We start from the raw sequence: 27,788 nt of genomic DNA on the forward strand, positions 1-27,788 counted from the left end.
AATCAACGGTTAAAAGATGGTCATTAAAAACTCTTAAAAGGGCTGTCTCTGACATCCTGACATTAGCCAGGATGCTTGTCCTCGTCTTTGCCTCAAAGACCCAGACATTTTTTTTAAGAGACTAGAACCTGAACTCATCTGTCCACAGAATACATGTTCACTGTATTTTTGTCCATCTAAGACAGACTTATGTCTTCAGAACTCAGCAGGTTGTGGTGAGTACCGACCGTCGTCTGACGTTCTCCTGAGCCTTTATGGTAACATGCCATGAAATGCTGCCTCAAGGCTTAAATGTCATCCAGTGGTGTTTTCTTACCTTGGTTGAAATTTGGTCAAACTTTCTAATTTTTTTCACACTATTATACATCAAAGATGTCAAAAGACCCGCATTTTTAGCAATATAGTGTTAAGGAACATTTGTGGAACAGTTATAGACCACAAACCAGCCTCATTTGGGAAATAAATATATTTTGATTATTCCTCGCTTTTGTCAAAAATGCTACTTCTACATTTTAAGTATAAACTTTTATCTTTCTTTGTTTTTCTCCTGACTTTTGTTGATGTTTTTAAACACCCGTCCTAAGACGTATTATGCTACAGTGCTGTCCGCCAACTTTCTGTAGACGAGTTCATGTCCAACCTCTAAATTGACAACCATTTAATGTATAAATGCCAAACTGCACAGCTGCTGACCTCTTGGATGAAGGATAGTTCTTATTGATTCCAAGGTCATGTGGTCAAAGGGCAAGGTCTCAGGTGATCCCTTTTTAATCTTGTCTATGTTCCAGTTGATATCAGAGTAACAGAAATGTCCAACCCTTTGTTCCCTAGATCATCCTTATCTGTCCATTTATAGGACAGTCCACAGTAAGTTGTCCATAGTGCAACTCCACAAATATTTGTACATAAAATCTCCTCAGACTATGTCTCCACATTGGATCTTATTGTTAAGACCACTTCCATCAAAGAAGCCTTGAAGGGGTTCTGGTTAAGTCCACTCCTCTGACCATTAAACGGTTTGGATTGGCTGGTAGTCATAAATAGGTGAGTTCTTCACCTGATAGCTGCAGTTTCATGTTCTTACATGTTCTTTAATAGAACAGTTTGCTAGAACCACACCCAAGTAATGTACCGTATATACCTAACGGGCACAAACCCAGGATTATTGTGTGAGGGAATTCATGATTTGGATTTTGATTGCCCTGACAATTTACTGACAGGTCTATTACGTACTGCTGGAAGTACTCTTGTTTTGTTTTCTCACTTTGTTTAAATGACATATTTGTTTTTTTTTTTTTTTTTTTTTCAGTTAAAAAACATTTAAAACTCATCAGAAAATGTTTTTTGTTGGTAGAATCTTGGCTCTTTGTGTCACCTGACTGAAAGTACTGCGTATCCCTCTGTGTCTGTCGCCGAGGTAGATGTAAACAGCCCCCCTGTTATCGTCCTCCAGGGGGGCTCCAACAGCAACATCTCTCAGGTCATCTCCATTCAGATCTGAAAGACTGGATATGGTGCTACCAAATCTACCCATAGATGGTGCCGTCACACTGTATTCACTTATTAGTCGGATCTGTAAGGATAACAACCATTTGATAAAAACTGATTCCTTACACACCTTTATAAATAAAATAATCAGATTTCTTGTTTTGTTCTACCTACCTCATCAGAAAGTCTGTAAATGTAGATCCTTCCTTCCTTTTTCTCAGGAGGCTGGTAAAACGTTGGAGCTCCCACAAGCAGGACATCTGTGTTCCCGTCTGAGTCGATGTCCACTGAACACAGCTCCGCACCAAAGTAGGAACCAATCTAAAAGTATAGACTGAACACTTATTGTGCCATCAAGAGACACAGATATTTTATCAAAGGCTTAATTTTACGACAGCCAAGGTGCCAGGGAGTTGTCTGGTTTCCTTAGTCTAACCACTGAACACCCTGCGCCTGTGCACAACTGCTTAATTTTAGACATTTTTCAGCTATAAAAACAGTCAAGTATTTGAGTTACTTTTCAAAGTTCTTTAATTTTTCTAATGAATGCAAACATACTTTAGGCGGCAGGTTAAGTTTTAAACATGGACACATTTTTTTATGAATCTTTATGGGAAATCAAAATGACAAAATAAAGTGCTCAGCATTGATACGAACCTGGTCCGTGTTTATTCTTTGAGCTGGTTTCCAGTTTTTGTCCTTTTTTGTGAAAAGTACGACCTGTCCAGTGTGGTTAAAACGTGGAGCACCAGTGAAATATATTGCAACACCGTTCTTCTCTCCAACAGATAAAGAGTAACCTGCAACCGTTAGTTATTTATGAACTTAAACATGATCTTAAGGCTTTATCACAGACACAACAAAAATTGATTTGATGGAAATAGTTTACTGCTATTTCAAGTTGGCTATAAATAAGGAAATATTAAGGTTACCCATGTAGGAATCCATTTCCATTTCTGGATCTGAGATCTGGTTTTTGTTTTGTACTTGATGCTCATAGAGTGACCCACGCCAGCTGTTGGATCCCACTGAACCCAGAACCAAAGTTTCCTGTCAACACAAATGTCTGGTCAGGACACAGAGTCTGATAAGTCTTCTGTCAGGTCTGACGCTCTGCAAACTACTTCTTCCATGTAGGCAGCAAATACAATTTGTAATGTTGCCCCTAAGCTAAAGCTCAACATTTCACAATAATTTCTGTATTTACAATGGAACGAAATATTTTTGTCATGTACTGTATTGAGCTAAAAGGTTTGCATTTTTTTGTTGAGAAGGCCTATGAACATTGGAAGAAAGGAGAGCTTGAATCGGTTATAGTTGATTCTAAACCACCAATCTGATGATAATAGTTTGTTTCACATGTAAGGAAAGAAAACCATTCATGATCTTTTAAGCTATCATCGGAGAAGCAGAGAGGGCGATATTCTATCTTTCCTATCATGTTCGTGATTGGTTTAACTATTGGTGCTCAGTTCAGTTTTTCAGCTGAACTGTGAGGGAGCCAAACCAAAGAGCCATGCAGTATCTAATGATGCTATGCAATGGTGTTACAAAAGGTTAGCATGGTTGTTCTATTTACACCAAACGCTCTGAGTCCTCGAAGGAAGTGCAATCGTCGATCTCGCTCAAAGGACAGGTACTGTGTGATCAATCTATTGAAGACTGTGATCATCCATCCATTCATCCACCCATTATCTTTACCCGCTTTTTCCTTTTCTGGTCGCGGGGTTCACTGGTGCCCATGTCCAGCTACCACTGTGCGAGAGACAGGGTACACCCTGGACAGGTCGCAAGTCCGTCACAGGGCCACATAGAGACAAACGAGACGAACAACAATTCACGCTCTCACCTAGGGACAATTTAGAGTTACCAATCAGCCTAACATGTATGTTTTTGGTCTGTGAGAGGCAACCGGAGTACCCGGAGAAAACCCACACATGCACAGGGAGAACATGCAAACTCCACCCAGAAAGACCCCCGGACCGGGATTTGAACCGGGGCAACCATAAAACCACCAAAATATCAAGAGCATGGATTCTAATTTATCTTATGTCTAAATTGACCTTTAGTTTTCTTGGTGTTTTTGATCAGGTGAGGTTACTGGCACCATTTTTTAAAGGATTTGTGTATGGAGGTAGCAGAAAGGAATGGGAGATGGACCAATAGATTGGGACCTCATCTGCAGTAATGAGGGCGTTACTTTGGTTGGTTGTGGTAAAGCCAAAGCTGAACCAAAAGAACAAGCTTTCAATATACTGGTCTGCATTCCAACCCTCAAGTATGGTCATGTGGTATGGGTCAAGAAAGAGATCCTAGATACAAATGAGATTTCTTTGTACGGGGGACCTGGCGCAGCCGTAGAGATGGGGTGAGGAGCTCAATCTTCTGAGAGGAGTTTGGAGAAGACTTCTGCTCCTCTGCATCAAAATGAATCGGTTAATCAGATTCATCTGATCGGGATGCATCCTTGTTGCCTTTCTGGGCACGTCCCACTGGGAAGAGACCCTGGGGCAGACACAAAACTCTCTGGAGGGTTTATGTATGCTCTGAGAATCCCTTGAGGTTCTTAGGAGGAGCTGGAGAGTGTTGCTGAGGTGGAGGGATGTTTGAGTTTCTTTCCTGGATTTGTCTCTGCAACTTAACTATAGATAAGTGGTTGAAGATAGAGATGAACAATATCACAATATGTCTGTCACAGTTTCAGTTGCCTTATTTAGCTCTAGCAGTGTCCTCACTCTTCAAAAGTCTTAAATGCATCTATCTAAAATTAAGGCCTTTAAAATGTCTTGAATTCATTAAAGAATGTGTAAGTTGGTCTTAAATACGTAAAATTATCTGTCTCCAAGACAGATTTCTGTGATTTGTTAAAATCAGAGGGAAAAATGTGTTAAAAGCCATCCAATCTAATGATAATCCAGGGATTAAACTGATGCTGTTTTCAACAAATAAGGAGAACCAGAGCCACAGTTTGACCCAATCAGATCAAAGTAGGTTGTGCTGTCTGATACATGGCAGGTGATCGCAGTGTTCCCCACTCAGAGACAGACTGCAGGTGAGAGCACCATTCAGTGTTTCCTGCACTATTTTCCAAGGAGGACGCCACACTACCCTTTTTCATTTAACCTTTATTTATACAGGTTAATCCCATTGAGCCTCATTTACAATTGTAATCAGGTCTCTCTTACCCTAACCCAAATTGATGATATAATATATATTATTAAATGTAATGATAATATATAATGATATAATAAATTATTAAACGTCTATGTATTCGCATGTGACCAATTCACTGCAGCCAGGGGAGGTACCAGAACTGAGATACCATCACTCCCACCCCATCCTGCCACATCGAACCCTGACCTCCTCAGGACTTTAGTGTCTAAAATCTAACATTGGATTAAATGTTAATGTGTTCGGAGCATAGTCAACATCGTACAGACATATGCAACATGTGCATGTGACCGAACTCCGTGTACCAGAGAACGCTGCCGTGGGAGCGCACAGCCAGAGTGTTTCACTGTGAGAGAGGCAGTGTCTACTGCTTTAGTCCTTATAATTAAGTAATATTACTGTTATCAGAATCAGAAGAAGAATCAGTATAAGCTTTATCATTGCACCAAAGTACAGTGAGATTATGTTCGTACAGTCATCCGAAAGATGGGCGGAGTGCACGTTGCTGCTACTCCTAAGAGCGTGGCCCTTTTAATCTTTTGGATAGAAAAGGGGAAAAAGCCATGAGAAAAGGATAATGTATTACAAAAAAAGAACTCTTCACACCTTGTCCTTGTCAGGACACGATTTAAGACATCAAAAAACTACCAGCAAGCACATTTATTGACATATGCATTTGATGACAAGACGGTGAGATTTGTCCATAAAGCACTTCCAGATAGCACCATCGTCCAGTCAAGATGTTTGTGTCAGCTGGTACAGCTCTGATAAGCATTCACAGAAGTGTTTTGGGGGGCGGGGGGGTTGTGATAGACGGAGCCTTTTTAGTTTACACGTATCCCAGGAGAAATTTGATAAGTTGGCCTGCTTCGAAGCCGAATGGGGGAGTCGGATTCAGAAAAGCTACAGTTGTTGATTTTATTTTATTTTTTTCAGGCAGACTGTTATTTCTCGTCAGCCTTGAGCTCTACTGGTACTTTCGATGATCCAAATACGGAACACAAATTTGGTCATTGTTTGGGGACTTACTATGATGACAATACATTGGACTTTCACTTAACAGGTGCATTGAACAACCATACCATACCATACTATTATACTACTATACATAAGTTCTTTAGATCAACAGATCCACATATTTTAAAATATAGTTCAGATCTTTGGAGGCGGGAGTCCGTTGGGGGTAACGGACAATTCATGTTTTTGAAACTGGTCTAGCTTGAACTAGTAAATGGTAACATAGCAAGATGGTCCAAGCAGGCTGGTCTTAAAGTTAAAGTAGATATTCTTTCTTTTGAAGTCTTTAAATGTTTAACAGGTGATGCATGACAGATTTAAAAAATTTACATTTCTCACCTTGTGAAATACTGAACTGAATCCAGTCTGAGACATTTCATTGGTCATTTCTCCAGCACGAGTCACTTTGAACCCTAAAAATAAAACACAAGCAAAATCAGTGTTACTGCTGCATACACACACACAAACAAAAGTGATATAAAAATAGAGGAAAAAACATTACCTTCAATATTAAAGATTTTGTTTTGAAAGTTTTCCAAGAGTCCCGTGAGCCCATTATAGTTCTCAATTAGGAAAAAATTGTTGTCTTTTGGCTCCGATACAATGTGTATGAATTTATTTATTTTAACATTTTTGACCTAAAAACAGAAAACTGAATATTATTCATTAATTCAGCCTTAAACAGATAAATCTCATTGAGTCTTGAGCCTCAAAGACTCATTTACAAGTGAGACATACCTGTTTGGACAGAAAATAAAGTGATGAAAGTGACAACATAGGTTTTGGAGGCAAAAAATTTCCTAACATGCTCGTAATCTTTGGCTGAAAATTAATAGCCTGAAAATGAAAAAAAACCTCACACGCAAGTGCATAATGACGCAGACATTCCGCAGGGGTGGGGGGGACGCAAGGGTGGTGAGTATGTCCAGAGACAACACACAGAGGCACTGCAAGAGTTCCGATAAGAGTGGTAAATTGCTCAGTTCACATAGTTCCCTCTGGAGAGATCCGTACACTCTCAGGGCATGCTGAGGATGGCCAAGGATGACATCAGATAGAATCCAAAGAGTCCTGAAATAATGACAGAATGTTTATTCAGCCAGGCCCCTCTGATTGCTCCGTAGACTTCCTCGGTGGGAGTGGGGGAAGGGGCGGAGCATCAAGGTTTACAGAGCTTCCAGGCAAATTAAGATAAGTTGGCCTGTCAAGGCCAGTCAGGGAGCCAAATTCAGATAAACATGATTGTTTTGGGGACAGGCAGAACTTTTCTGATTATTGAGTCTGTGTCGGTCCTCTTGGTTCCGAAATGTCCAACTTAAATGGCCATACCACTGGACCGTGCCTGAGAGTATTCCCTGAGATCTGATCCATCCTGCCAAAAGCAATTGAGTCTGGGTGCTTGAGGCACGAACCAAGCCATCACATAAGGCAGGCAGCCTGACCAGGGCCAAATTTGCTGCAGACGACGTCCTTGTTTGTTGATAGATCAGGAACCAGCCGAATCCAAAAAGCAGGAAACCAGTTATCATAAATCCAATTATATATGCATCCTTAACATCCTCGATTGACAGCATAGATAGACACATCACCAAGTTTTCCAAGTCAATGAGATATCCAGCTGCGTGCATGCCAACAGGACAAATCACCTTGCCTAAGCCTGTCTTCTCTTCAAAGAAATGTTATCCCCAGTTGTATACCCCAGTTTTACAACAACTTCACTAGCTTCGTTCTTCCTCTTCCATCCACCTCAACGTGCCTCTTGTTCGCCTCAGCACCATGGGACACAGAGCCTTTTCTCACTCTGCTCCCCAACTTTGGAACACTCTTCCCCCAGACATCCGTAATATTAACTCCCTTCAGACCTTCAAATCACAACTCAAAACTCATCTGTTCAAGTTAGTCTTCTCACTTTAATTTTTTTTAATTTTCTTCTTGGTTTCATGTTTTTAAAGCCATTTTGTATTGTTTTATTTTTCGTTTTATTTTGTAGTTTTAATGCATTATTATTATTATCAACTGCGTTGAGGGACCAACTGACAAAATCCATATCAGAATTACGATTTGGAAGATTTGTAAAAGATAGGCTCTAAAGCAGTTTCACAGAAAGGGCAGAGCAAAGCGGAGAGAGAGAGGAGGGGAAAGGCATCCGCCCTTGACAAGAGCAAGTGTTGAAGTGTATTAATGGCAAAGTCCCATTTCATTCATATTTTTAATAGGTTGACAGGGTGCATTTTTTGTTGAATTATTTCTACAAACTTAAAAAGACTGAGGGCTGGTGAGGCCATGCTAATGTTTTGGGACAGGCATTTTGGGTTTTCATGAGCTGTATGCCATAATCATCAATATTAAAACGATTAAAGACCTGAAATATTTCAGTTGGTGTGCAATGAATCTGAAATATATGAAAGTTTCATTTTTATCATTACATCATGGAAAATAATGACCTTTATCACAATATGCTAATTTTTTGAGAAGGACCTGTATAGCAATATCTGCCAAAGAAGCTACGATCTACTAGCCAAAGCAATAATTAACAGCCATTACATCAGCTTTATAGGCTACTTTTTAACAGTTACATTATTAGCTTCAGTCCTGGTCGAATCACATTCACACTAAGATCAAATCTGCTGACTAGTGAAAGGAAACACTTTTTCCCTTTTCTTTTCTGTTGCTACATCCATAGTACACACAGCTTTCTGGCATTTTTATATTCATTCAAATATTATTTTTATATTACATATATTTTATTAATATTTGTAAAAAATAAAATAAAATACACAGCCATTCCTTACTTGGGGCTATTTATTCAGTATCTACCAAAACACCAAGTGCAGACATTTGCCTGTTTTGGTTATGGCTGCCATTGCTGCAGTACATCGCAGGGTCATGTGACCAGGGCGTACTAGTTATTTTATAAAACTCAATGGACGAGTCCTAATTGGTCAGCTTCGCTGGCCTCGTCAGGCCATCATCTATCATTCTGCAGAAGTTCTACATTCTGAATTCAACAAACGTTTTATTGTACCGTAAGTTAGCACACCACCCTGTCCAGCCTGGGTTTCTCTTCAAGTCCCAGCAAAATTTTAAGACATTCAGTCCCAGAAATTCAGCAGCTCGAGGACTTTCTGAGCCAAATTCAAATATTATTTCACCTAGAGCATGCATCCAAGTCTCGACATTTCTTGCTCAGTGTACACCACCCCAGTGAGCGTTGCCTATAACTCAAAAGCAAGTTGAGCAGTGTTTTGTTTTTTCTACAGTTCACTTTTGTGTTGTTGTAATTTTTTGTTTTAAATTTAACGACGGGGGAATCGCTGGACAGACAAAAGAAAACCCAGATATAAGTGATAAATACAGCATGTCAGTGCTTACCCCAATGACAACTCTAATTATTCCTCTTTTTTCACATTGGTCAACAGTTTTGTTTTTGTCTATATCACTTGGGTCTCCATCTGTGATTATCACCAGAACTTTAGTTGCATCAGGAGAGGCGCCTGCAGCCTCATTATCAAAGATGTCTGACCTGAAACAAAAAATAGACAAAACCTTAGCGATAATATAAAATAAAAGTCTAGCTTTCCTTAAACAAATGCATATCGCCTTCTACATTTCAAGCCAGTGTCTTAAACTAAAACCATCTCATGTTGAGAAAATATGAAGTTGTGGCCAATTTGCTAATATCTCAAATAACGATTTGTTTGACTGCACATGATGCAGTAAGATCTTGAGTTGTCTGTTAGCTCTCAGAGTATGTGCAGGGGATGACTGTTGGCTACTACCACACCAGTTTTAGCTTAATATTTGTAAAATTGGCTGAGTTATAGCCATTTTGTGTTGGCTAAGATCAATTAGATGTGGGTGCCATCTTGAATCATGTAGCCTCTAAGAGTTAATCCATTGTCTAATCATTATACAAGTTTCATTAGAATTCATTCAGTCATTAATAAGATATTAGCTAACAGTACAGATAAATGAACACACGGATTTGGTGGTCAGTGAAAATTAAACTTCGTCTTTGAACATTGTTGCATAAAATTACACTTTATTAGCTCCATTGGGCCAAGTGTGTGTAATGCTGCTGAACTTACAACACAAATGTGAGGGCTTTGTGTGTGTTGGTGAGACTCTGCATGTGCTGTTCACCGTTGAGTTTCTCAAGAGCACGACCAGCATCGTAGTCATTAAAATCAAAAACTTTTTTGGTTTCAGAGGAAAACTGAGCTGCTGCAAACTAAAGAAATGCATCATTTTAATGTCATCATGTACTTTTATATACTGGTAGGTTTATAATGTGAAGTCTTGGACTGGATTGAGGCTGAAATGGTGCAGTGACCTTGATTGATGTGTTTTTAAGGCTGTTCATTATATCCACAATGAAATATTTGTTTTTAATAAATTCATCATCGGTCATGCTTCCTGATCCGTCAAATAAAAAGACCAGGTTTACAGTCTTTTGGGTGCATTCTGGAAAAAAAAAAAAAACAGTGTGGACATTGGTAAATACATATTTGAACTTAAACATTTTGGACACCAGGTTACTTTGAAGACCTGGTTTACCTTGGAACACAGGTTTGAAAGAGGAGATGTCCTTAAGTTCATCAGTGATGTTGTAACACAAACTGTTCAGGTAGGAGTTCCCATGACATTCATGAATAAGATTTGGACTGCAAATCTAAACCCGACCAAAAGAGATGACATAAATCTGATTACAGCTTTTGTTTTATTTTAGTTAAAAAATAAAAGAAGTCACAAAGTGTTTCTTACTGTGAACCCGGAGCCTGTAGGGTCTGCAGCCATTGACAAGCCGAAGTGTTTCACTGAAGATGAATTTGACTGGGAAGGAGCTGCAATGGTAATAACTGAATGTTTTAAAATGTTAGAGGTACATCTTTAACTGTTTCAATTGTTCAAGTAGAAAATTAATAAACACACGGTCTAACTTTTTTATTACAGACCGTAAGAACGCAAGATATTTTTCTATTTTCTCATCATTCGTATTTATCAGTATATGTACATTAATTTCTTCACGTTTGTCCTGCAACACATTTTCAACAAATTGTAGATGGTAAAGTTTTTTCCAACTTTAATTTTATGCAGACAACACCATTATTTATTGCTGCTTATCTTCACTTATTCAGGCTTTAGGGTTTTTACAGTATGGGATCAGCAGTTCTGTTGAGTGTACTGAATCCCTAGAATCAATTCATTAAAAATATTTGTTTACTGAATCCTTTACTTCATGCAGTTTATTCGTGTAGTACGGTAGTCCCTCGCTACTTTGCAGTTCGTTTTTCGCAGATATCGTGGTTTTTCAAAGTAAGATTGAACATGGCACACAATTGGCTGATTGATGGATGAGCCAAGGATTGTTTATTTAAAATTAATTATTTTAAATGATTTTGCACCTATGTGCAACCCACATGCAGGGGGAATCTCCCTCCTGCAGCTGATCAGCTGATCTCCTTCTCTGCCACAAAGGCTTTGTGAAGGGTTAACCCTTTGCTGTCCTGATGCACAGATCGACTTTTGTCTTCCAATTTAAAATTCAAAATATGTCACATCGTAAAATCATCATAATCACAAAATATAAAAGTGTTAAAAGTTATTTTTAATTATTTTAAACTTCCATGTTCAGTTGCTACAGTGTAATTGATCAATAAGTACATTTCTGCTCGGCGCTGCAGAGCTGCGTGAACGGTTAACCCTGTGATGTCCTGCTGCGCTTCTCTACAAAGTAAATTTAAATACTGTAATATTTTAAATAAACTATCCCTGCTGCATGGATTGTTTATTTAAAATATTAAGTATGTCCATGGACCAAGAACAAAGTCAGGTGATCACAGACAGAGCATCAGAGAAATGAATCATTCCTGCAGGAACAGAGGAAGCTGAAACACCACAAGCTTCAGGGTCAGCTGATCACCTTGTTACAAGTTCTGGAAGTTATAGCTCATTTAAAGGCAACATATATTTTGTATGTTACATTTATGCTCAACAGATCTTAAGCTTTCATTTTATTCAGTTATTTTAGGAAACTTCACCTACACTTTAGTTTTTGTGTGCAGACTTTTTCAATCTAAATAATAGAAGGATCATTTTAATTTTTTATTTTTATAGATGGAGACTGAATACTTTACTAAATAAAGTAATTTCAGTAAAATAACCCCTTGTTTTTTTAAATTTTCTGTAATACTGCAAAGCAACATGTTAAGCTAATTTTGTAAAATAAATAACTATGATTTCTGTTTTTGTTTTTATATCGCAAAATTTATTGTTATCGTCAGAATACTCTGAAATATCACGATATTATATTTGAGCCATATCGCCCACGACTATATATATATATATATATATATATATATATATATATATGTATATATATATATATGTATATATATATATTATATAAGTGTGGCTCGACTTAACATTAGTCGTTAGCTTGGAGAAGCTATGCCATTGTCGTTGACATGAGAGAATGTCCCAGTGAGGAGGAAAGTGTTAGAATCACTCAGGACAGAATCGAAGAGTGTTTTGTTCACTGAGTGATACATGTAGTTTATTTACAGTGACTGAATCACGTCACATTCACTCAGGCGTCGACAACAGTCCCTCCCCACCTGCACAGCACACGCTGCTTTGTCGTTCAGATTCGCGGCACGAGCGAGCCACAGAACGCAGCCGTTCCACTCGCGACCGGCACGATCGAGCTGAGCTCAACTGAACTAAGAAAGGAACGAATCAGTTAATAAAGTGACTCAGTTCAGTTCATCCTGATGCATGCTCAGTTCAGTTCGTTCACCCAAAAGATTTGTTCATTTGAACGAATCGTTCATGAACGACACACGACTTTACAGAATGGTTTTTATATTGTTCAGTCTCCCACCAGTTTTAAAAGCAAACAAATCCAAGCTCATGGTATTTTAAAATGGAAGTAACCTACCGGGGACTATCCCGTCAGTTTAACTCCACAAGGAAAACATAAAGAGCTTGCTTCAAATTATAAATAGTTGGGTTTTCTTCTTGATTGTCACGTCATTCAAAGGTCACATTAATCGCATAGCCAAAGAAGCTTAATTTTTATTGTAGAAATAAATCCTGTTTCTCATTCAAAGGTAGGAAGCGCTTAGTATCAGCTTCCTTTATGCCTTTAATTGATTACGGTGATGCACGGTACATTAGTGTCCCACCCAAATGTCTCCAATCCTACCACAAAGCCCTGAGGTTTGCCAATGGTTTCAGTCACTGTGAGCTGTACACTAAACCTGGCCGCTCTTCTGAGTCTATGCGGGTATACACGCTGAATGACTCTAATCTCTAATCTATAAGGCCCACTGGGCTATTATGTTTTATTTGTGCACTTTTCTACAAAGAACTTAAGCTGGATTTATAGTCCACGAGAAGTTAAGAAATCTTCTCTCTCTGATGTAGCAGAGACATTTTTTCTCCACAACTACAGTTTATACGCCAAGAGAAACTCTGTGGCTGATTTCCAGGAAGTCATTCCCCCCCTCAGCACACTATAGTGGGACACAAATAGAAATACAGCAACTGCACAGCTTGGAAAACGGTTTGGTTTGTGTTGTTGAAGCACGATAGCCTCATTCAGAAGACAGCTCAGTGAAATGACCCATTCATAAATCACAGATGAAGCTGCCACGTCCCGCTCAGATGTTGAGCTTCGAGCGGAATCGAGGGACTGAGCAGAGCTCTGCTGGGCCGAAGTGCGATGCATTAAATGTGTGACAACTCCCTTGTTTCACGTTAGAGATCTTGTTCATGTGGGTTTTTTTTTTTAACTACGGTAGCTACAAAGTCGGCATCAATATTTGCTCAGTAATCAATTTGTTTGTTGTTTAATCCCACGTGCAGTCAGTCCCAACTAAAGTCATCAGTTCATTACATTACTGAGCCGCAGTTTTGTAAGTTTTGTTTTTCTTCTTCAAACGTCAGTCCCTGTGATTACCTCGTACTTCTTGTACTTCTTGTGGAGTATACAGTAAATCCAGCCTAACAGTTACCGTACCTTATTTTAACTATGCAAAACAACTCATTCTGAACGCGTTGCAGCCAAAAATTCAGACGTGGTTGTGTATATGAACAAATAATAAAGACTAACTAAACAAAGCAACACATATTTTTTGATTAATTTTGTCTAGAATGAAATCAGTCATAACATAATATAGAGTTTATATATTGGGATTATTTTATTGTACTAACTGTTTCAAATATTTTAGATTGCTTTTCTAATATTCTTTACCATTGGAAGCCGCTCATTTGTTAATTTATTGAGATAATGAAACGTGAACGTACCATAAGGGCTGAACCAGTTTTCATTTTTCTCCTGGTCTCGGCTGAACACTTCTCCTGATCCGTTTAGGTGCAGAGGTGCCGAGACGAGTATCCTGTGGACCACATTAAGACACAGTTCAGTCAAACACGACGCAAAGATCGGTTCTGAGCAGGATGCGAGCCACATAATAAAGATTAAACGTGTTAAACCACAAACCTTTCCTGCTCGTGCCTGAAGCGTCATGAGAAATATATTTTTTCTGTTTTATCAGAACAGTATTTCTAGATTTCAGCAGAAGTACATCTTTTACAGTGCCTTGTGAAAGTATTCGGCCCCCTTGAACATTTCAGGCTTCAAACATAAAGATATAAAAATTTTAATTTTTTGTGAAGAATCAACAACAAGTGGGACACAGTCGTGAAGTGGAATGAAATTTATTGGATGTGTCAAACTTTTTTAACAAATAAACTGAAAAGTGGGGCGTGCAATATTATTGGGCCCCCTTACTTTCAGAGCAGCAAACTCAGTCCAGAAGTTCAGTGAGGATCTATGAATGATCCAATGTTGTCCCAAATGACTGATGATGATCAATAGAATCCACCTGTGTGTAATCAAGTCTCCGTATAAATGCACCTGCTCTGTGATAGTCTCAGGGTTCTGTTCAAAGTGCAGAGAGCATCATGAAGACCAAGGAACACATCAGGCAGGTCCGAGGTACTGTTGTGGAGAAGTTTAAAGCCGGATTTGAATACAAAAAGATTTCCCAAGCTTTAAACATCCCATGGAGCACTGTGCAAGCAATCATATTGAAATGGAAGGAGTATCAGACCACTGCAAATCTACCAAGACCCGGCCGTCCCTCTAAACTTTCATCTGGAACAAGGAGAAGACTGATCAGAGATGCAGCCAAGAGGCCCATGATCACTCTGGATGAACTGCAGAGATCTACAGCTGAGGTGGGAGAGTCTGTCCATAGGACAACAATCAGTCGTACACTGCACAAATCTGGCCTTTATGGAAGAGTGGCAAAAAGAAAGACATTTCTCAAAGATATCCATAAAAAGTGTTGTTTAAAGTTCGTCACAAGCACCTGAGAGACACCAAACATGTGGAAGAAGGTGCTCTGGTCACATGAAACCAAAATCCAACTGTTTGGCCACAATGCAAAACGATATGTTTGGCGTAAAAGCAACACAGCTCATCACCCTGAACACACCATCCCCACTGTCAAACATGGTGGTGGCAGCATCATGGTTTGGGCCTGCTTTTCATCAGCAGGGACAGGGAAGATGGTCAGAATTGATGGGAAGATGGATGGGGCCAAATACAGAACCATTCTGGAAGAAAACCTGTTTGAGTCTGCAAGAGACCTGAGACTGGGACGGAGATTTATCTTCCAACAAGACAATGATCCAAAACATAAAGACACATCTACAATGGAATGGTTCACAAATAAACATATCCAGGTGTTGGAATGGACAAGTCAAAGTCCAGACCTGAATCCAATCGAGAATCTGTGGAAAGAGCTGAAGACTGCTGTTCACAAACGCTCTCCATCCAACCTCACTGAGCTCCAGCTGTTTTGCAGGAAGAATGGGCAGAACTTCAGTGTCTCCATGTTCAAAACTGATAGAGACAAACCCCAAGAGACTTGCAGCTGGAACTGCAGCAAGAGGCGGAGCTACAAAGTATTAACGCAAGGGGGCCCAATAATATCGCACGCCCCACTTTTCAGTTTTTATTTGTTAAAAAAGTTTGACACATCCAATAAATTTCATTCCACTTCATGATTGTGTCCCACTTCTTGTTGGTTCTTCACAAAAAAATTAAAATTTTATATCTTTATGTTTGAAGCCTGAAATGTGGCAAAAGGTTGAAAAGTTCAAGGGGGCCGAATACTTTCGCCAGGCACCGTATAACTCACCCTTTGTTCTCAGCAGACATGAACTGAAGCACTTTGTATCCAAAGAAATCTTTCTTTTCCCCAGAAATAACGTCAGAATTTGTCACGTCAATATTGAAGGCTGAAGACACGGAGATGGCTGCAGCTGAAAACAACAAATGACAAGTCGTACACAATTTATTTAGTAGAATCCAAATTATTAAGACGATGAAGTTCCACACATTTCAGGGTTGCACAAAATGTAACATTGCAATATCAGTGCGTCGTATCGAAAGAGAATAAACCAGCAAGCCGAGGCGTCCGTGTCTCTCATTTATTAGACTCGACTGTTTTTCACGAGACATGACCTCGACCCAAAGGGGGAAAAAAGGCAATAGCTTTGTAGACACACAAAAACCGCAATAAATTAAACATTAAGCTGCATCTATCTTCTTTTTTTTTTTTTTTCACAGAAAATGTTGAGCAATTTGTAAAAGTTTGTGTGGTTTAGGAAATTAATCTTCGCCCCACTTATCTCAGGAGCTGTCACTTCCTCTATGAAGTTCATTTTAAACTAACCACAGCAGAGCTCAACTTTCCCTGTGACTAAAGTGAATAACAGTTCATTTCATAAGAAAAGATAAGGCTGACGTTTTATTTATTTATTGTTTTTACTTTTTAACCACCAAATGTTGAAGGATGTAGTTAAAGGGTTCAAGAGGAGTATCATTCGGCTAAAGTCCAGTAGGTTTGCAGAACTGTGTACCCAGTTGTCACTGGGGGAGAGGATCTGTCTTTAAAGCTTCCTGTGAGAAGTTTCTCACAGTTCAGCTCTGATGTGCAACAACCCCGGGGTGTCTCTTGTGTTAGCGCGGGCGTGTGGTTCGTCTGAGGGCAGTTCAACGGAAATTCATAAATCAGCCCAAACACGTACAAATTTAACAATTCTGACATTTTTATTAATCTTTTACCATCACAAACAAGAAATAAAAAAACACCTTTATTTCCATATGTACTGACTTTTTCATTTTTATTTATTTCAGCTGGTATTCAGTTTATTTGAACTTTTTTATTTATTTATTCTGACAATATTAAAACGATTAGAGTAAAAAAAAAAAGTGAAAACTTTCTGAAGGTGTTCAGTTTTTAAGTATTTTATATGATTAATTAGCTTTTGGTGGGGAGTGGTAGCGCAGAGGTTAGAGAAGGTGGGCCTGTGAGCAGAAGGTCGATGGTTCAACTCCTCGAACCGACAGCATCAAAATGTGGGCGGGAAAGGTAAAACGCCAAACACCTCCACTTGGCCCTTAACCCCCACCAGCTGCTCCACACAGAGGGCTGTGGTAGCTCGGTGGTGGTTGCGTCAGGAAGGACATCCGGCGTAAAAACAAAAGCCGCAGTGAGCCAACTTCATGCGCGTTCGCTCACTGTGGCGACCCCTGAAGAAGGGAGCAGCCAAAAGAATAAAAAAAAAGATGCTTCAGTTTTAATATTTAGGCTTGGTGGATCATTTGACCCTAGGGCAGCTGGAGGCTGAACAGTTTGTGCCAAATACACCACAAAAACACCAAAGAAAACATGGTACCTGTGAGCTGGGCGTTATTTAACAGCGTTTAATTGTTCATTTCTTAATACACAAATATTTTTTTTTATTTTGTCCTGTTTATTTTTCTTTACAGTAGTAAAACTTGAAAATCCTGCAGTCCCATACGACCCGGTCACAGCTGGGTCCGTCTGTTCATGCTGCAGGAAATTAATCGTTCTGTGACATCATTTAAGTTTTAGTTCATCAACCGAGGACAAACTCAGAGGCTTTGCTCATGTAAAAGTACTAATACAACATTATACAAGTACTGCTGAGACTTCAGTAACAAAATAAAGTTTATTTTAACTGAAATAAAATCCATTTTCTGGTCCATTTTTGGATTATAAATTGCAAAGCACTTGGTCAGTAAAAAAAATAGTTCTTCATAAATTTTGCATGCAAACTTTGTAGCTATTATTAGATAAACGTTGTAAAGTGAAAGCATAAATATATTATTTTGAAATTGAGAGAAAAGTTAATTAACTTGTTATAACGAGGTTTTATCCACCATTGACCAAAAGTCAACACCTAAAGCTGTTTTGAAAATGTTTTAATTTAATTTTTTATGCTGTTGTGCACAGTGTGGGAGTAAAACCTCAGAGCAAACTATTTTTTATAGTTTTAAATTTTATTCCCTCAACCACTGGTCTACATATAAAAACTGCAACGCTATTTATCAGTAAAATATTTAACGAAAGGTTTTAATCACAGATGAGGCCTAAACCAGGATAGATTTTCAGTAATTGTTAAGGCTGACACAATAAGGTAAAAAAAGATGATTTAGAACAGTTTAAACGTTTTATAAAACACAGAATGGAACAAACTACGCCCATGGTAGCATCCGTTTGTGGTGAAGGATTTCCTGATTCTTACACCGAGTTTCTCCTTACATTTAATAGGAAAAAAAATCTTTAGAAAAGTTTATAAATGTGTTCGTTTTCTGTAAAAACGATTGATAAAATTAACATTTATGAATTAAATCGGGTGAAATCCACAAAGTATCAGATTTTAAACGACAGACTTGTTCAACTTTTTATACCCAACCATAAATCACGCCTGAGTGTGAAGAGGTGAAAACTAATTTAAATGGTTGAAATGGTTTTAAATCTTACCAGCAGCCAGCACGCAGACGAGCATGTGAAAGTGGCGCGGCTCGTTCATCCTGCACATGAAGCCAGACTGCAGCAGCAGCAGCTTCTTCATTTGTCTCTTTGTGTAACGCTTCCTGTGGATTTTAAAAAAACAACAAAAAACTGGGTGTTTCCGTAACAGGTGGTTGTGACACTTCTGTTCTCAGACTTCTCTGTAGAAAACCGCTCATGTTCCTGAACGCTTCCATTTTTCAGTTCCCAGATTCTTCAGTTTGTCGCTTTTTAAGCTGAACGTACCACAAAACAATTTAATTAAATTTGATCAAAGATTTTTTTTTCTGCTTTAGCTTCCTATGCAAGATGAACTAAACAGAATTTAATTACATTTTATTATAACTGGATTGCACTGAGGTACATAGAATGAGAATGTTTTTCAGGGGGTATGGTGCAGTTTGGGCTGTTGCCACACATCGAGAAGGTCATAGGTTCAACTCCCAAACTTTCTGTGTCCTCTGTGCTGCACGGGTTTCCTCCCACAGATCAAAAACAACCATGAGGCTAACTGGTAACGGTAAATCGTCTCTGAGCGTGAATGGTTATTTGTCTCTGTGTCCCTGTGATGGACTGAGACCTGTCCAAGTTGTCCCTTAGCTTCTCATCCAGCGTCTAATGGACATAGACGCACGCTCCCCACGACCCAGAAAGGAAAAGCAGTTAAAGAAAATGAATGTATGAACTGACTTGGATTAAATCTGATTATGGAGTTAAACCGAACGATGTTAATTCAAGCAGTTATTTATTCCCATCCTGAGAGGAGTTTTTCAACCGACACCACAAAAAATAACCTGAATGTTTAAGAAGGACTTTAAAGAACTACAAGCACAGAGTCTGGGATCTGCACATTTTGGCAGTGGTGGAGAAAGTACTCAAACACTATACGCAAGTAAAAGTACCACATTAACGTTTTTACTTAAGTAAAAGTTGCTTTTAAAAATAGTGAAAGTACTTGCTGAATGTATTACCTAATGTAATGGTCTACATATCATTAAGTGTTCCTACCGTATGTTTATTTTCTGTAATACATTAATAGTGTTGTATCATTTTAATGAACGATGCTGCAGATAATACATGTTTTTATCGTGTTTACTCTGTGACACCCTTCACACTTGGACTTGTGATTCTGTGCGTCAGAATTTCAGGGATGACCTGCAGAGTTAAATGACATTAAGCAAAATAAGAAAGAGGAATGATTTTACCTTTTAAAAGATTTTATTTAACACAAATCAAAACCAATGTGTCGTTTTAAACTGCAGTAAAAACATTTAAGTAAAAGTTGTCTGTCGAAATAAAGGAGCATTAGACACAACTAACAGGAATATCTGATCAGTTCAACTCCAGTTAAAAAACTGTCCAGTCAACCTTGTAATGGGTCAATAGTGAACAATATTTTAACTTCCTGACACCATTTTCAAAACGTGGACCCGAGTGTCGAGACATTTGGAGACATCTCTTGTCTCCTAATGTCCCATGAACTGACACATTTTAATATCGCAGCAAGAATTTCTTGTTCAAGTTCAGAAAAAGTTGGTTTTCAAGGTTTTTTGAGTCCAGTCTGTCTTATTTGGGAGAGAGAATCTGTTCTTCTGTACTGAACAGTCTTTCAATAATTTTTCAATAGTCTTTCAATAATCTTTCAACAAGGCCATGGGTGGAGCATATCTTCTGTCTGACTCCGCGGTGGAATACATTTTGGGTGTTAGCGGTGCTGCAGGTGCACTCAGCCCAGTGATGTATATACTACAAAGTAGAATATACATCATTGGTCCAGCTCTTCTTGAAGGCGGGTCTAACGTTACCTGCCCACTTTGCAGTGATTCAATGGACCGACTCCCCTCTTGTCATCGGTTACTTTCAAAGTAACAAACAAATTTAAAAAACGCAACGTGAATGTAACGTAATGCAACGCATTATAGAAATGTAGTGTAGTAGAAAGTACTTAATGTAAAATGTAGTGGAGTAAAAGTGGAAAGTACCCATGTTTAACTACTTAAGTAAAGTACAAATACATGAAAAATGTTCTTATGTACAGTAAGTACTTGTGCTTCATTACATCCCACCACTGTATTTTGGTTACATGTTGGTGGCTTGTTTTGAGTTTGTTAAATTTATTTTGGTCTTTTTTTGATCTTTATGTGTTTTTGGATCTTTGTGTTTGAGTTTTGTTGTTTTACCTGTCATCACTTCCCTGCTCCGGCCCCGCCCACTCTCACCTGGTTCTTGTTGTCTCCCCAGGCGTTAGTCATTCTCCCTCATTCGTTCCTTCACATTCTCTCTTTGTTTCCTCGGTGAAAATAAGAAATTAAATACTGGACTGAAAAAAACATTTTATTGTGATGTGTTGTGGTTCCAACACCCGAACCTCGATAGTTTTTATAATAATGTGGTTTCAGCCACAGCGTGTTGCTCACCATTTGAAGAACCAGGAGGTTCTGGTACATTTCATCCTGCGGGGCGGATGTTAAAAATAAACATTTGTAAGAAACGTAAATTTGTGTGTGCTGTTCTGGAAAAAAGATTAAATAAGAAATCTAACAAAACAATCATTCTGTTACAGTAAACTTACCAATTTATTTATTTATTGCGTAATAGTACGGTTACTACAAATGTTACGAAACTTTTAAAAACAGACCTACTTCCCCTCTGGTTTATACTAATAACTGTGCACGTAAGAAACGAGGCATTTTGCTGTTTCAAGTTCACCAAACCACAAGATCTTATAGGTCGTTTGTTTAAATGTGTCTTCAAGTGTTAATTGATTGAAACGGACTGAAGAAAAGTGAAAATCTTTACTCAGGTCAGAGAATGTCAACTTTTCATTTATTTTTGGAAATCATTGGTGTTCTTAGATTTCAAGTCTGCATCGCTGAAGGTGTGGGGGTGGACACGTCCACATGGACACGCTCCATCAGTGCTCAGATGTTTTAAATCGTCCATAGGGTGTCGTAAGTTTGTTAGTTTGTCTTTTGTTAATGAAAAGCCACACTTTTTACAACAAAACAATGCTGAACTGCACTTTATACAGCTGGGCTCCACAGCTGCAGAACTGATCTGTCTGGAACCAACTTCTTCTTTCAGCTGTTCCCTCTTCAGTCGTCTCCACAGAGAGTCCTCCTCTGTCTCACTCTGTCCTCTGCGTCCTCTGTCCTCACTCCAGCTACCTCCATGTCCTCTAACTGCATCCATATTTCTTCCTCTTTGTCTTTTTCCTATCCGCTGCATTTCTAACATTCTTCTACCAATATACCCACTGTCCCTCCTCTGGACATGTCCAAACCACTGTCCCTCCTCTGGACATGTCCAAACCACTGTCCCTCCTCTGGACATGTCCAAACCATCTCAGTCTGGCCTCTCTAACTTTATCTCCCAGTTGTTCAACCTGGGCTGTACCTCTGACGATCTCATTCCTAATCTTATCCGTCCTTGTCACTCCTAAGGAGAACCTCAACATCTTCATTTCTGCCACTTCCAGTTCTGTCTCCTGTCTTCTTGTCCATGTCTCTGTCTCCAGACCATACAACATAGCTGGTCTCACCACTGTCTTGTAAACTTGCCTTTGACTTTTGCTGACACCCTTTTGTCACAAATCACTCCTGAAACATTTCTCCATCCACTCCATCCTGCCTGGACTCTCTTCTTCACCTCTTTACCACACTCTCCATTTTCCTGGACAGTGGACCCCAAGTCCTTGAAGTCCTGCACCTTTGTGACCTCTGCTCCTTGTAGTCTCACTGTTCCACCAGCCTCCCTCTCATTCACACACATGGACTCTGTCTTACTACATTTGACTTTCATTCCTCTTCTTTCAAGTGCATACCTCCACCTCTCCAAGTTCTCTTCCACCTGTTCCCTGTTCTCACCACTAATCAATATGTTTTTAGGTTTTAAATGTGTACAAAAATATATGAACTAACCTACAAAATGATGGAACAAAGAGTGGGAATATAATGCATGTTTTCCAGTGGCTCCGTGCCATTCTTTGAGAACTACCACTGGTAGTTTGTAGTTTGTTCTTTAGTTCTTCATGCCCATTGTTAAAGCTTGTCTGTTTGGTCCACATGCAGTACAACAAGTGCCGGTTTCTGTTTTCTTTTATCTGTAAATTACAGAAGAACCAGATTTAAATGATCTCCTAATCAATAATAAACCAACAGAAATCATTTCAAACTATATTTTATTTATTCGCCAACCATCACTGCTGTTCGGCCACTTTGCTGGTGGGTTTGTTTGTTCTGGGTTTCTGAACTTTAAGAGAAAAATCAGCGACTGGACATCCTTGTGTTATGCAGCCTAGAGAAACGACGTCTACATGTGGAGAGAAGTACGAAGTTAGGTTCTCTGGAGTGACTCCTCCGCTGGCTTCGATCTGAAGAGTCGGGAACTCTTCCTTCAGCGTTTGAGCTGCAACTTGGAGTTCCTGCAGGCGGGAAACGGGATGAAAGGCGTTTTATTTCCAGTCGAAGAGCGCACGAGTTTTTGTTTTCAACGTTATTCTACCGGAGGCTGAAGGTTGTCCAGCATGACGATGTCCGCACCGGCTGCAGCGGCTTCTCTGGCCTCCTCCGTGGAGCGACACTCGACCTCCAGCTTACTGCTGAACCCACACACCGACCGCGCCGCTCGCACAGCCTGACAAACAAACAAACCGTTGTTGTTTGTGTTTACCTAAACTGCAGCCGTTTAACGCGCGGATGTTTTAACTTCACGGTGTCTTCATCTGACAGTTTACAGAAACAAACAGGAAAGTAGAGGATCACTCCATGTGACGTCGTGACCTTTCACTGAGTCTACGTGTAGCAAAAATAGAGAAGTTGTCTAAATTTAAAGTTTATTTTCACCATTGTTTTAGTTTAATTTGTGACTTCATTAAATACCTTAGTTACCATAGTTACAGAGACGAGACGTGCGTTTCAAATGAGAATCAAGGATTTTTGAGAAAAGAGAGAGAATTGACTGAATGTGACAGTTTTTATTTGAAAAGCAATGGAAGAATAAACTGAGATTATTATTTTAATTATTATTATTTTTATTATACTCCAGTCGAAAGATGAACGGATTATTATATTTATTATATTATAGTCTCCATCCGTCTGTTAACATTCTCTTGTTCTGCTCATGACTTCTGATCTGCTCAAAACAATTCAACGAAACTTGATAGACAAATGGATCATCGACAAGCAGAGTGCCACATTTATTTTCATCATGGCTGTTCCAAGGTAAAGGTCACAAATCAAGGTCAAATGTTATACTAGGTCTCTGCTTGTCCGCAGCATAATTTGTGAGCCATTCAAGATAATTTAATGAAACTATACAAATTTGCACGGCCACCAGAGAGAGTGTTACAAGGTCACAAATCAAGGTCAAAGATTTACCGAAGTCTTTCCATGTCTTTAGATTACTGTAGTTTGTTGACGAGCTTATAATGTGTCATATGCTGTAATCTTGTTAAGCAAATTATTTTTGCCAGTTTAATCCTTTTAAACAATTGCAGCAACACAACTTTTATAATACTGAGATTTTTAAAAAGCAAAAATGACCTTCACTTTGAAGCTAAAAGCATTTAAACCCCAATTTATGTTTTAATACAAAAAACCTGCTATGTCATTGTTTCTGTCTTGTACTTGTAAGTGGAAGTAAATGGACTATGGCTATTTATATATATTGTTTGCTTGTTTTGTAACTTTTGTTTCACTGTTATAAAAACATGTATAAGCTGTCCACCTCTGTGATACTCCCTGAAGCCCAGATGTGGTTGTCCTTCAGCATCACCATCCCGCTCAGGTCCTGCCTGTGCATGGAAGCCCCGCCCACCAGCATGGCGTACTTCTCCACCAGCCGAAAGCCCGGGGTGGTCTTCCTGGTGCCCGCCACTTCTCCGCCCCAGCCTGCAGCTTCAGCCTTCGCCCTGAGCTGTGCACAGCGGCTGGCGATCCCCGAGGCCCGGGCCAGGCAGTTCAGAGCCGGTCGCTCCCCGAGGAGGAGGCACCTCGCCGGGCCTCGGACCACAGCCGTCAGGGTGACCTCGTCTGGACCTGTCAGGGTTGGAGAAAACACAACGATGGAGATGTTTTTTTTTTTCACTCTGGGAGTGAGCTGTTTGTGGGATTCAGTTTGGTTTGGTGGGATGCTCAGACTGAAGAAGTCCTTCGGATGAAGGACGAAACGTCTCGGCAACAAAAGAAACTGTCCAGATGACCTGACTGAACATTGTTGAAAGATGGAGATGGTTTGTCCTGTGGAGAATTCAACAGACATCTGGGTATTTTTATTCAGTGAAGTGAAACTAGAACTTTTTGCTTTCAGCAACAGGAAATTTCAGCAATTCCTCTTTTGATTCAGACGTTTTGTCTGAATACTTTTCTTTTATATAAATATGGAGAGCAGAGTTTCAGACTTGAAACGGCTTTTAAACATGTTTTTAATATTTTAACTTATTTCAGTGGCAGATTATTCTACAGACATGAAAATAAATCTGTGTGACATTAAAATTACTCAGTACAAATCAAGAAATCAGAGATAAACCGTTCATCCAGAATTATATCAAATAGTTCAGCTTGAAAGAGTTTACTCCTGTAGTTCTCCAGCTGCAGTGATATTAAAATCCGAAGTGCAGGTACGCGCTCGACGTAAACAAAGCACTCGGTTAAATCTGCTGAAGCTCGAGTCGCAAGGCCGACCTTCATGATACTACCGTAGTCTGTATAGCTAAACAAGTGTGTAAACTTTAGCTGTTTCTGTAGGTAAACAAACGTTTGTTAGCAAATTTTGCTTTTAAATTTTCAAACTAAGAAAATTAAAATGAGAAAATACTGTGAATGTTTTTTTCTTAATTAATTGTTTTTGTCCAGTCTAAATGATTGTGCAATAAGCACATTTAATCTACACAAAATCTAATAGTTGTTAATGAGGGTGACAGGTTTTAATTTATTTATTTTTGGGTGGTAAACTGATCGTTTTTATTTTAAACCTGCCCTGATGTCACATGTACACGTTTTATGAAGACAGACTTTTAATTTAAAGGCTGTGGACACATTAAATGTCATGTTTCTGCATGATTTATCATCCCCTACAGTTTGTTCTTGTTGTCTAACTTGTGCATCTTTACACTTTTACATAAAAGCATCTGAGCCTACCGAGATGAGCTCCTTCCTGGTACATCCAGTGCACGGTGCAGCCCACCTCGGTGAACACCGCTGTGAAGAACGGACTCCCTGCCAGGACGGTGTGAGGAGTTTTACACAACAGTCTGGCCTCCACCTCCTCCGATCCAACGCACACACCTGCCGGGTCGAAGCTTGGTGCGTCTTCTAACAGCCACTCTCGGGCCAGTCGGGTCAGAGCGTGCGGCGGGACCGAATGCACCAACAGGTTCGTTCGTTCAGACATCCTGAAATCCTGCAGGGACATAAAAAAAGGAACTTTGACTATGCCTTAAGTTTTCATGAAAATATGATTTAACGCAGTAACTCTGAGGTTTAGAACAGTTTAATGTGCACATTTTAAGATTTTAAATGATTTTCATTATTCCTGCTGGTTCCAGACAAGACAAGACAAAAGAGAGGAATAGAAAAGGAGCAGATCACCAAATTATACCAGGAGATAAATTCACGGTGAGAAAAATAAACGCATCAAAATTCTCATACAGTCACGTTTCCTTTGGCTGTTTTCACCTACCGTATTTTTCGGACTATAAGGCGCACTTCAAATCCTTTCGAGTCCTCAAACATTGACAGTGGGCCTTATAATCTGGTGCGCCTTTTGTATTAATTCTGGTTGTGCTTACTGACCTCGATCTGATTTGATGTACAACTGCACAATCTTGAACGTCAATGTGAATGAGTTGGAAAAAAAGTTTAACTTCTCTAACTGTTTTGTTTCACTTGATGCGCCTTATAATCCGGTACGCCTTATAGTCTGAAAAATACATTATCTGTTTGGAAAATGCATCACTCCTCTCTGTCCAAACGGGACAAAACAACACGAAGCTGAGCGAGACGCTGCTTCCACCCTGGTCTACCGTCTGCTGCAAGCCCAAATGCTAATCCACAACTTAATATTACTGACAACAAACAATAAGATGCATGCTTACTTCTTTTAGCAGCTGTTTTCTGTAGATCAAAGTGCTGAGTGACGGAGGCGAGCGCACGGAGCTGCAGGGAAACTGTGACGAGGAATTTGACCCCAAGTCCGCGTTGGAATGTTTACAGAAGTCCCGCCGTGGGGGGGCCTAACATCGATCCTTTGCATTCACAGGCCTTTAGACCAGTGTTCACACTCTGAAAGACATTTACGCACGCCTATCTTTTGAGGAAACATTCTGTGTAGTTTTAATTTTGCCTAAAGGTACAGTTTCCTCAAATGACTGGAGTGGCTAAAGATTAATCTACGCCGACCAAGGCACCATTGGCCACCCCCTGGCTCCGTCTCCCTCCACTCGCCAGGATTCATCACTTTCCATGATTTATACCTGCAGATCATCAATCATATTTATACCGTCTGTAACTGTCAGTCACAATATGACCGACAGAAAACACGAAAAGCTTTTAACGTTTTACATTAAATGGGAACACATTGTTTAATGAACATAATTTGTATTGATAAAAAATAGCCCTCCCATTAAACCCATAAATAATTATTTATTAAAAATGTTTTAGATAGTAGATAGCAGCTCTCTGCTCCACACAGAGGGCTGTGGTAGCTCGGTGATCTGTGGTTGCATCAGGAAAGGGCATCCGGCGTAAAAACAAATCTCCAAGTCTTCGTGCGAGTTGGTTTGCTGTGGTGACCCCTGAAGAAGGGAGCAGCCGAAAGAAGAAGAAATAGTTTTTTTTAATTCCCTGCTGTTCATCTTATGATGAAGCTAAAACCCCACCACTATGCAACACTTACAGTAAGTTCATGCACGCTTCAGTTTTAATAATGACTCAAAAACTGACAGAACATTAAAAGAATGAAAAGGATGGAATTTCAAAAAAAGATAATTTATAGCAACCCAGAACAGGATACAAGTTATTGACAAATTGTCAAAAGACAAAATTAGGGATGCACATATTAGATTTTTGGCCGATATCCAATATGCCGATATGTTTAAACTTATTTTGCTGATAACCGATACCAATATTTTTCCCTAGACCTACTTACAGAGACTACATAGCATTCTCTGCTGTGGAATTAAACTGCTACATTATTCTGCAAGGTCTTTGTCAG

General features: G+C 39.4%; 2 protein-coding genes across 3 annotated transcripts in view; both read right to left on the reverse strand.

Moving 5' to 3' along the window:
• Positions 1–18,594, reverse strand: part of zmp:0000001082 (integrin alpha-D) — a 30,361-nt gene extending 11,767 nt beyond the window's left edge. The window contains exons 1-14 of the mRNA XM_037690457.1: positions 18,546–18,594; positions 15,891–16,014; positions 13,987–14,078; positions 10,441–10,520; positions 10,234–10,348; positions 10,010–10,140; positions 9,765–9,907; positions 9,049–9,199; positions 6,179–6,314; positions 6,016–6,089; positions 2,421–2,538; positions 2,146–2,288; positions 1,663–1,809; positions 1,376–1,573 (exon numbers count right to left, since the gene is read on the reverse strand). Of these exons, the coding sequence (XP_037546385.1) occupies positions 1,376–1,573; positions 1,663–1,809; positions 2,146–2,288; positions 2,421–2,538; positions 6,016–6,089; positions 6,179–6,314; positions 9,049–9,199; positions 9,765–9,907; positions 10,010–10,140; positions 10,234–10,348; positions 10,441–10,520; positions 13,987–14,078; positions 15,891–16,014; positions 18,546–18,594 (1,701 nt within the window). The remainder of the gene's footprint in view (positions 1–1,375; positions 1,574–1,662; positions 1,810–2,145; positions 2,289–2,420; positions 2,539–6,015; positions 6,090–6,178; positions 6,315–9,048; positions 9,200–9,764; positions 9,908–10,009; positions 10,141–10,233; positions 10,349–10,440; positions 10,521–13,986; positions 14,079–15,890; positions 16,015–18,545) is intronic.
• A 4,144-nt stretch (positions 18,595–22,738) lies between these two features.
• On the reverse strand, positions 22,739–26,729 carry LOC119422709 (nicotinate-nucleotide pyrophosphorylase [carboxylating]). 2 transcript variants are annotated; one of them, XM_037690103.1, is made up of 5 exons: positions 26,671–26,729; positions 25,715–25,976; positions 24,303–24,613; positions 23,079–23,210; positions 22,739–22,998 (listed from the first exon to the last, which is right to left on the reverse strand). In XM_037690103.1, the coding sequence occupies exons 2-5, from the start codon at positions 25,965–25,967 to the stop codon at positions 22,774–22,776; spliced, it is 921 nt and encodes a 306-aa protein (XP_037546031.1). In that variant the 5' UTR covers positions 25,968–25,976; positions 26,671–26,729; the 3' UTR covers positions 22,739–22,773. The 2 variants fall into 2 exon arrangements, with proteins under 2 accessions (XP_037546031.1, XP_037546030.1); XM_037690102.1 differs by lacking the exon at positions 26,671–26,729 and having other exon boundaries at positions 25,715–26,039.
• Between the last annotated feature and the right edge of the window lie 1,059 nt (positions 26,730–27,788).

This window comes from Nematolebias whitei, chromosome 16 (genome assembly GCF_014905685.2).
Source record: "Nematolebias whitei isolate Nwh7 chromosome 16, NemWhi1, whole genome shotgun sequence".
Lineage (NCBI taxonomy): Eukaryota > Metazoa > Chordata > Actinopteri > Cyprinodontiformes > Rivulidae > Nematolebias > Nematolebias whitei.